Source organism: Cimex lectularius, unplaced genomic scaffold (assembly GCF_000648675.2).
Source record: "Cimex lectularius strain Harlan isolate CLEC.00 unplaced genomic scaffold, Clec_2.1 scaffold387, whole genome shotgun sequence".
In the NCBI taxonomy this organism is placed as follows: domain Eukaryota; kingdom Metazoa; phylum Arthropoda; class Insecta; order Hemiptera; family Cimicidae; genus Cimex; species Cimex lectularius.
Window position 1 is genome coordinate 34,020 of NW_019393814.1, and position 11,158 is coordinate 45,177.

General features: G+C 35.3%; 1 protein-coding gene across 1 annotated transcript; it reads left to right on the plus strand.

Annotated features, from left to right (window-relative positions):
• Positions 1-613: 613 nt before the first annotated feature.
• Positions 614-9,471, plus strand: LOC106672520 (odorant receptor Or2-like). Its single transcript, XM_014404041.1, has 6 exons — positions 614-939; positions 2,855-3,415; positions 6,736-6,835; positions 8,891-8,995; positions 9,057-9,212; positions 9,325-9,471. The coding sequence occupies exons 1-6, from the start codon at positions 614-616 to the stop codon at positions 9,376-9,378; spliced, it is 1,302 nt and encodes a 433-aa protein (XP_014259527.1). The 3' UTR covers positions 9,379-9,471.
• The last annotated feature ends 1,687 nt before the right edge of the window (positions 9,472-11,158 follow it).

Below are 11,158 nucleotides of genomic sequence, written 5' to 3' on the forward strand. Positions count from 1 at the left end.
TTTATGCTTCTCTAGAAAGTTACGATTTTGTTCTCAAAGATTTAACATGTGCTATTCAAAGTTACATTTCTGTCTTTTTTAAACAAGCTGTTGTGCTATGATCCAGGTAAAGATTACAACGAAGCGCTGAACAACACCGAATATGTGTGTGGTGGCAAAGCTCCAAATTTGCGCACTGACAAAACCACAATCAATGAAATTGCCATTATAATAAATTTACAAATGCACATGTGCTTTCAGTTGACTAGCAGTCTTTACCATTATTACGTATACAAGTAAATTTATATTCGAATTTTTTTATTGATGATCGAAAAAATATCGCTGGCATAAGAATAAAAGTTGATTTAGCAACATTGCTTCATGTTTTATTAAGTGAAATTAATTTTTTCTGACATAGAAGCGAGGAATGTTCGATTTTGTGTGGAACTCGCGTGCAGTTTTTCCTCATGAATACGTCAGCCAGGTACGGAAGTTTAGGCGACAGGACCTCTATACGAGTTGGTCGGTAAAACTTTTACTCCGCATTACTTAAAAATTGACGATTTTATTTATTCAAGAAAGACCTCTGATTTTCAAAAATAATACAGTACGCTCCGGGAGTCGGTTCGATAAAATGGGCTGTGTCTCCAGCTTCTACGATCGCCTTGAACAGGATGGAAGCGAAGCGATAAACGCACAGATCCAAGAAGAATTTAATGTTCTCCTCTCTCTTTCGTGCTTCTACATGAAATTGGACAAAAAAAATCGTTATTGGCAGACGTCACTTTGCTTTGCCATATTTTTTTTCTTGACGTACCACTTGGTTCAATTTATGATAACAGCATACCTGGCCAAGGATCAGTTGGTGACTTTAGCCTTTTCGTTGTCAATTGCGATCACATATTTATTCTCTACCTTGCTAGCAGTTCTTGTCATTAGTTCTCGACGTGATTTGAACAAGTAAGTGACCGCAATATCTTCATTGTTTTTATTGTAAATGAATTATTCGGAAAATCCTTTCGTATGTATCAGTTTTATTACAAAAAATTAAAAGGCTTCTTGGCACTAAGCGTTTTGAGCAACCAATGACAATTAAAAAAATAATGATGATGCTATAAAAATGAATAAAAATGAGTTAAAAATAATAGATTTCAATTGTATATTTAAAAAATGGAATAAAGCGCATTTGGAAAAAAACTCATTTTTTCTTTATAGTTTTGAAGAATATATTAAGACTTTGAAACTATTTATAATCAATTACATGGTTTACAAAAATTAACATATACTTGGTTACATATACTAAAAATTATGGCTTCAACGATAAAATTTCTAATGTGCCTTAATAGAGTTTACGATATCGTTTTTTCTTCTTTCATGTACGACGAATCTCTGTCTTTTTATATACAATAGGTTTTGTATCACATCAAGGAAAATTTTAATTTTATATGACAAAAACGTAATATGAGTTTTCATAATGTCGTCTTGTCAGGTTGTCTATCTGGTTGTTTCTCTTTCTCTCTCTCTCAGTCATAATTAGTTCATCCTTCTTTTACGTAGATATTAAGTACTAGAATCAATACAAATCGATGAAGAAATAATATCTACAGTAGAAAAAAAGCTGTTAATCACTCGAAATTGATCAAGCCGTTTAGCATTTTTCAAGAAGAAGTGATTTATCGTTTGATTGAAAAGCCACTTTAATATTCGAGCATTATGAATAGACGGTCATTTCCATAGGTAGAGATAATGTATAAATCGATTCATAGATATACAGATAGAAAGAGATAACAAAAAACATGGGAGAAAGAAAGAAATGAGAGATAGTGATAGATAGAATAAATGGAGAGAAATAGAGAGAGATAAAAGAGAGAGAAAGAGATAAAAGAGAGATAGAGATACATAGATAAAGATATATAAATAGAGAACGATAGTGATGGATAGATAAATAGATAGATAGGTGGATAGATAGATAAATAGATAGATAGGTAGAGAGTGAGAGAGAGAGAGTGAGGGGAGAGAGAGCGATAGAGAGAGCGAGAGAGAGAGGGAGAGAGAGCGAGAGAGAGATAGAGAGAGATAGAGAAAGAGAGAAAGAGAGTGAGGGAGAGGGAGAGGGAGAGAGAGAGAGAGAGAGAGAGAGAGAGAGAGAGAGAGAGAGAGAGTAAAAGAGATAACGGCTTCATATACAAAGTAATGATCAATCATTTGATGAATCTCTCCATGCTACTTACCAATTGGTGTATCTTTTATATTACGAAACCCAAATGTACTTCGTATTTTAATAGGCTTGGGTTAAACCTTGCTAACATGTAACAATAGCCTTGTGAATAAGTCGAAAATACGATAGTTACAATTATGTTACGCTCCATTTATTCTACGCGAATCGCTATTACTCGCAACTTACTGGCTTCAATAAATTTGAATGAAAATTTCTTCCAAAAAAGCTACTTGGTATATTCTTATCAAAGTGGAAATAAGTTGAATTTATCTGACTACTTTAAAGTTAGTGTGTATTGTACATCATTTACACCATTCAAAACTGCACCAGTCAAAAAAAGATTGACGATGAACAAAACCGACTAGAGCAATAATTTGAAATAAAATCAGACATAATGAGACACTGATAAAGAAAGATATTGCCGTCACATGAACCCCACCCATAACGTCCTTATAAAATTCACTTCACAGAAATCACACAGACCCAACATAGGAATGACAGAAAGACCAAAATAATCGGTAATGAATAAATTACAAATATTCAACTTTCTTTGTCATGTCTTTGCAACTCTAAAAATTGTCAGACTTTGGAATTGAATCAATCAGTATCACGAATTTCTTCCATTTTCAGAGCAATAAATATGTAATTATGTTTCAGGTTTATAAGACGATGCATAAGCAATTTCTATGAATATAAAAACGAGGATGCTACGGATGATGCTGAACGACTACGGTCAAGGGGTAAAAAGGAACGAATCGCCTTACTCATCGGTGGTCCGATTAGCGTCGGTCTTTGCATTTTGTTCGTCCTGTTTATGACCCCTTTGGTCGACAAGTATTCACCAGTGAAATTGTCCTTAGAAGATATCCCGAAAAGCATTAACGTACAATTGCCCGTAGCCGTCTGGCTTCCTGTCCAAGTAGAAGACACGACCACGATTTACGCCCTGTCACTCCTACAGATCATCGCAGCCCTCCCGATCGGTGTCACCATGCCAGCCGCTATTAGCACATACATGTTTTGCGTCCAGCAAATTACCATCCAGATGGAGTTGCTCAACGATTCCCTTGTTCGGCTGGAAACGAGAGCTAATCGACTAATGAAAATTCTCTTCCCTTACGCCAAACTTGGACATCTCACAAAACGACACCCTTACTTCCAGTACTGCGTCAAAGAATGTTTGAAGGAGAATGTCAAACATCACCAATCGATTCTACTGTAATTTATTATTTATTTAAAGTTATTATTTTTGTGTCTATTGTGAGGGTGGCAAATAAATTTACAAATTACCACGTTACAAAATGAATATAATACCTTACCAGTTTTTAGCGTACTCACAAATGGAAAAGACGTCATATATTTATAAATTTTAATTGAACCAGAGGTATACAACACTCAAATTTCCATTCATTATAATAGTTAAGGAAATACACTCTAGTACTCTAAATTCCATATAAAAATCTGGGATAAGGCAGTTTCTTTATCCCCTCCATTGCGATTTAAAAATATAACAAATAGAATCATTTAAATACAATATGAGGAAGGTAGCATCTTTGGGATCCATTTTAGCAGCTTTCTACAGTACATTACAGGCAAAATAAATATTTACTTAGAACATTAAAAATTATGGCTTCAACCGTAATGAATTAAAGAGTTTAGTTAGTAAATTGGGTGAGATATACCACCCGTCCATTCGACGTTCCATTTGATCTGACTTGACATTAGCTAGTGTTTTATTTTGTCCAAAAAGGTGTGATTTTGAGGAATTAATTAACACTCAATAACCCGATTTGCTTTTATTCAATTTTCTCAGATCGTTTAGTTTTGTCCTACAAAAAAGAGATAGGATATAAGAAATATAGTATGAATCGCGTCTGGCAAACCAAAATTTTCGAGAACGATCAAACACTACTTTTTAAATATGTCCTTAGTTGGTTATTTTCTATTTGCATTTGCCGTTGGATTTCAGCCATGTCACTGTTGTAGTCTGCGAGAGCACAAACCGCTTGTTATAGCGCCGGAGGGACAAACCCACGCGGTTAGGATGGAAAGAAATCTTTTTCCTTTTATTATTTCCTCTTATTTAATAGGAATAACAGAGTTCCCTTTCTTAACTTTTCGGTTTCCTTCAGTACCGAATATTTCTATCCCTGGCACAAATCAGGTTCGTTAAGATCCTTTGCACCCCTTGGAAAAAATATCTGATAAAATCCCAAGGAATTCTTTCCCATTCATCAAGAACAACGTTTCCAACTCTTCTAGGGTGTTATAGCCTATGTTTCGTCGGCTTACTCGTCGCTTAAGTCCGTCCCAAATGTGTTCGGTTTGTTGGAAATCTGGACTTCGAGCTACACCAAACGCTTAATTGCAACAACATTCAGGTAATCATCCACAGTTCGTGCTCACTGGAGCTTGCTATTACCCTGCACTACCTAGAATTTCTCACTGATGTGGGGGCAAATGGCACTACATGTTCTTCGATTATGTGTTGTAAATACTTCTGTGAAGTTAGAGATCTTACTCGCACAACAACCAATTCGGCGTCCAAGGAAATGCTACCCCAGAACATCAATGACCCACCGTGGAATGCCACCTGAGGAACCTTACACCATCGGGTTACCTTTTTCCTGAGCTTCTCCATATGAAATTAAGAACATATATATTTGAGGCCAATTCTCACCTCACCTGTAAAGAGAACTCATCGGTAATCTTCCAATGTCCAGTTCACATGTTCCCATACCAATTCGAGCCTGGCCATTTTCTGAGCTGTGATTGGAAGAGCTCCACGAGCCGGGTGCCGGGTCCTGCGGTTAAATTCATAGAGCCTTCTTACAGTTCTGGCAGAAATCAAAACATTTCGTTCTTGTCTTATCAGATTTCTTATCTCATTTCCCACAACGATTTTTGTGTGTGGTTTCGTAGAACCTAATAACGGATGGATCAATTGCTTCTCTTGTTCGTAGACATAAATTACCCCAGCCCTGCCCTTCCAGTGTTAAGCCCTTTTTCTCTGAAGCACCAAAGAACGCTTCCTATTGTATAATGCTGTACACTCAATTTCCTGGCTACATCGCGCTGGCTCAAATGCCTAACTGGATCCATTGAAAAAGGTTTAAGAAAAAAAATCTAATGAAAACAACAAACGAAAAAGATTAACTGACAGCGAGGTTTAGGCAAAGCATAACGGATGGGCATTTATTGCAATTGGGACTAATTTGTACAAAAGTAAAGAAAGCATTAAACACTGTTTAATTTGACTACGATAGGTCCTAATTAGCTCTAATTTAGAAATGTAATAGATTTGATTTTAAACTAAATAAATTGAGTGGTGAGTTAATTTTATCCTTCAGTGTATAAAAAAAAAATTAAATTTTATGTTTGGTGGTTTATGTTAGAAAACGTGTGGTTTTTTTAAATTAAAAATGTATACATTATTTATTTACGTTTATATGGACATCACGGGGATTTACACCAATCATCAGCTTCGGTTTTGTTTATAAAAAGGCATAAGTATAACATTAATAATCTAAATTTACAACATTTTATAAAAAGCTAATCTAAATTAGGTAAATTTTATGTAAATTACAGATGTATGATGGTCTTAAATTTTAAAATTTGCTAGAGATAATAATAAATGATAATTTTCATAAAATTTAAGGTAAGCCTTTTAAGGTAATGTTGTAAAATATAAATATAAATGTTAAATGTACTTATGTTTTTTAATAACAAATAAAAATAAAAACTGTCAATTAATCAAATTCGATTACTATTTTATCCCTGTGTAGGGCGATGATTTGGATAGGTAAATATTATTTATTTGGGTCCATTAAGATCTTAAGGCCGTGTTAAGGTCACGAGGCCATCGTTTTAAGGTATGAAGGATTGTAAGAGTATGCCGTTGAGGAAGAAGGTGGTGGGATAGTGTAGAGCAAGCGAATTCGGGTAACATCTTTCACGACTGGGATTTTAAGATTTTTACGGATCGTTTGATTGGTGACGTAGAATGGGGCATTGAGGATACGGCGGAGAATTTTGAATTGAAAGTATTGATTTCGTGTGATAGGTTAAAAAAAATTAAGATAAATCTAGACCAAATTAGTCATAATTTAAAAGATAAAGCGTATTATTCTTTTTCTTCTTTAAAATTGCCCTATATTCCCGCAAAAACAAAGATAGAAGTCAACCGTTTAGTGCGTATGTTTCCCGAGTAAGAAGCTGCATGAATATAAATAATTTCTTTTATTAATGTTTTTTAGAGACATTTCTCTCGTCACGATATTTCAACTCATCTAAACTAGTGTCACATTTTTTTACGGACGACAACTTTCTGTGCAATCCAGACGGTGGTCGATCCTTTTTTAGAATTATTTTGTTTGACATAAACAAGGGCGCTTGCCCCAGACAAACTATCAACAATATTAATTGAACAAGTGTAAATAGTTAATATAATAATAAGTTGTAAATGGTAAACAGTTTGTTTGCCCCTTCGCCATTGTATTACATTACGAGTTGTTACGATGAGGTTAACGATTTTACAGGGGTTTTGACGAATCATTTGCCATTATAAACAAGCCTCTATTTTGCTGTAATTACTTGATGACGCTGATGATTGCCGTGAGCCTTACAGGTACCATAAGTGTAAGTATCATAAATTATATAACGTGAGCATTCACATTTTGCTGTAAGCCAGGTTGGTAAAAACTTCCAGTATATGTACAACACAAAAGATAGCATGCAGATTATTGATTAGTGATTTTTATAAATAACTCTGCACATACACACCTGTGCAAAATAGAACTTATGAATTACTCACCTACGTCGATAATTTACATTAGTTGTTTTAAGTTTAATGATATATTTATTCTAATTTATTTATTATAATGATATATTATAATTGATTGGTGTGTCGGGGTTAATGTATTGATCTTATTCGTCATGCCACCAGTTTTAAAACTTACACACACTCTTACTCATTCTTAAAAACATACTTTCCTACCATTCACCTACAAATAGCACAAACTTCACTCAAGTAGGTTGGTGGAGTAATAGGTACATCTCGATCAACTTTTACATACACTCAAAGAAAAAGAGTTTGTACTTACTTGTTTATTTTCTATAATAACTAGGTCTAAAAATTATCAGTTAACATAAAACGTAAACAAAATATTAATAACTTGTTGTTTACCTTTATAGTTTTGCTAATCCTCATGGCACACTTTGATTAAAAATAAAGAAAATCAGTTCAATTACATCCTTGCCTGAACAAATTTGTGGTGTGAATTAATTGATTTTGTAAATAGTTTTCCTTGAGGGAACAATTATTGTAATGAAAAGTAATTACTTATTAATTTTGTTTCTTAAAACTCGGTTTTAATTCGAGAAGATCCCACCAGCAGATGCTTTCCCAACGCCAGACATAGCGTCTCATACCTAGCCACGGTGTGCCGCGCTCTACAATTCAGTTCCAGAGCGGCTGACCGAAGTCTCAATCGAAAAGAATGTAGTGGTTGACCGCGATGAAGGACTTTGGAAGATGATCGCTTTATTGCTCTTACCACACTACGAAACAGCCATTTAATGGCTTCTTTGTGTATACTCAACTCCAAATAATGTAATGGTGAGCTCTAAAACAGTCGTCAGAAAGCTTTGTGAGAATAGGGAGTAGACGTCCGGTAACAGGTTTTCAACTACTGGACAGGCATTGCGTAGAAGGGTGACTATTTGCAAATCAGCATCGCGCTTGAATACATGAAAAATTGTGGGCGGTTCCCTTCACAGTTGAGTGCCTATTTGTTTTCTAGCTATCAGATGATGTATGGAGGCCGTGTATGGAGAAGATGTGATGAACACTTTGCTTCATGTGCCAAGCGTGAGTCCCTTCCTTTTAAATGACAATCAGTTATGGTTTGGGGGGTGGAAATAACGACCATGCCTGTACCGGACGGATTACCATATATAATGAATCTCCGAGTGCAGTAAGGTAAATTGAGGACATTCTTCGGGAAGCTATGGTCCTATGAACCCCATTTATGGGGGACAACTTCTTGTTAACGTATGTTAATGCTCGAACTTATTAAGCTCGAGTTGTTACCCACTAACCCATTAGTTGGAGGATGCACAGATAACCACAATGAATCGGCCAGTATGTACTCTGACATGAATCCCATAGAACACTTATGGTACATGAAAAAGGGCTGGTTAGATATCCTTCACCGCCTCCAAGAAACGTTGAATTGCTTCAAACCGCTCTTGCTGAAGAATGGGATTCTGTTCCACGAATTCGATGGCTTATTCACTCGATACCTATTAAAATTTAAGGCCCTTCTGAGAGGCCATAGAAAGTAATAGGCGGTTTTAAGAGCCGGAATGGTTTATCAATTGTTAGTTAAATTTCAATTTATCACTAAATAATTTTCCGGTGTTTTAGTGAATTTTGTCTCAACCATCGCAATTAATTTTTTTTTAAACTCGTGAATTTCTGATCTCTTTTAATTAATGCATTGAAATAAGTATGTTGTAATTTAATAAAACGGTAAAAATCTAACGACGGAATTCTTGAGACGTGATTTGTTCTTTTCTGGTTCAGACCATTTCCTTTTAATTATGTTTTAGATTATATTTTTAGCACCAGAGAGTTAATAAACAGATTTTTACACGCACAAGTTTTACATCGATGTATTTTTATTGTTTCAGTCTTCCGCTACTTACGGTTTCAAAGTCGTCAGTGCGCTTATGTTCATTGTCGAACTGGCCGCGTTGAGTATTATCCATTTTTACGGGCAGAAACTAATGAACCTAGTGAGTTTTCTGTCAAAGTTTAATTAATATTTTTTATATCTCTTTTTTTATTGAATTTCAGAGTCAGGTTCTAAGAGAAAGGCTTTACGAAACCAACTGGACGTCATACAACAGCAGTATTAGATCAATGTTAGTGATTATGCTCGAAAGAACGAAGCGTCCTCTTGCGATCAATCCACTAGGCTTGACATCCATCAAATGGGAAACATTTGCCGCGGTAATAATAATCCTGCATAACGTGTTAATTAAGTTTAGATAAATTCGCACATTTTCTTATAAATTCTACAACAAACTTTACGTAATTAAAAACAATGTTTATTTTTTTACAGATATGTAATTCTGCATACACATACACTAATTTGATGATGGCATTGGAGGCATAATAACTTTGAAATTCAAGCAAGGTGCACAATCGCTTGGATGTAGTATTAACCAACAAAATAAATAAACGATAACAAAAATAACGCAGAGCACAAATATAAAAAAAATCCCAACCTAACGTTAAACCAAAAAGATCAATCTCATTGTTAGATTGTACAAAATGAAATATACATACATTAAAATAATTAAACTGTTCATTCAATACTCAGGAAGTTACTTATCAATTACAGATCATGCATCTTTCTTGGGATGTTAATGATTGTTCGATTCAAAATTACAGTTAGGGTCACACTGCTGGTTTATTAAACAGCTCGTTTTGTAAATATGCGGTGCGAGTCAGACGCAATTCGGTGGAACAGCAACTCACACTCTCTCACCCTCTCTTTCTCTCTCCTAAAAGCAAAGCCCACCCCTTGTCGAAGAGGTAAACTTGGCTGGGGAAACTTTCGCGTTTAAACTTACCTAAGCTGGTGGACTTTGGCCAGATAGGACTACGACGTAACTTAGGAATCTTACCAAGAAATCACCTCCAAGGCCAAATGGCCCGAATAGTAACACAATGATCTTTATGAACTTTTTGTTTACACACAGTAGGAATTTGTTTATCACATACAGAAAATAAAACATTAGTTAAATCCTCAGCATCATTACTTTGACACTAATAAATTGCATTCATACACCAGGCATCATTCATACTGCCCCGGAGTTTCCGGGTGATTTTCTTTCACACTAAAAACTCAATACATTGGGACAAATAAAATGTATTGCTTATTCAATGTTTCCAATCAAGCCGATAAATATATAATATAAAACATATCTCATTCATTTCTCTGTAGTTGAGGAGTATACTTCTCCATTTTCGGAAAGCATACATTCCCTCCAATAAATAACATATAAATGAAAATAAACCACAGTTCAATACGTATTGAGTGTGAAATAACTTTGGCAATAAGATATTGAGAAAGCAATCTGTGTCCGCTGTTGTGCCAGATGAATATCTATGAAAATTGTGTTTTATGAAAGTTGAATTCAGCGAAATCTATTGTTTTTGTCTCACTAAAAAGAGGGGCAATACATATCTGCCCCCTACAGCAATGGATACCACCCTCGACCTTCCACCATTTCACATTTATGTACATTACTTTCGCTTTTGAGAGTGCCAAGAGGCTGTTGTGATACAAGGTAAAAAGCCAGATCTAATGATGAGTCACCAAAAAATTCAGAAGAGAATTAACATAAATGATATGGCTATAACAACGGTACAGGCCAAAATGAGAGAAAAACTCAAATTTGACATACCCTTCCAAGTGGTGATAGATAACAGACACAATTGCAAGTCCCAAGTAGCCCTTGAGGTACACATATGGATGGAAGATGCAACCGGAATTAAGTTCAGGACTAAAAAGTCCGAACTATACTATAGCAAAACCCCTTGCACTAATCCCAAATTTTCCAAGTTGAGTCGATGCATACAACGCTCTGCATAAGAGTTAATAAATAAAAATATGAAAGGTGCTAAATTTAAATTCTCTCAGGCAGCTATTGTAGAAAGCCATAAAGGCACTAAATCCGTATGCTTTCAACTACAAACCAGTCTGGAAGTGCCTAAATTGCCGAATTGCGCTAGGAAACCATAAAAAAACTAATGGATTTGAAGGTGAATGAACAAGCTGACCAACTAGCCACAGAAGGGCAGACCTCTCACCCATGGGACCAGAACGACAGCTAGGTGCACTGGACTGTGTGCTAATGTTAGAACTAAAAAGATGTCGAACAAATACA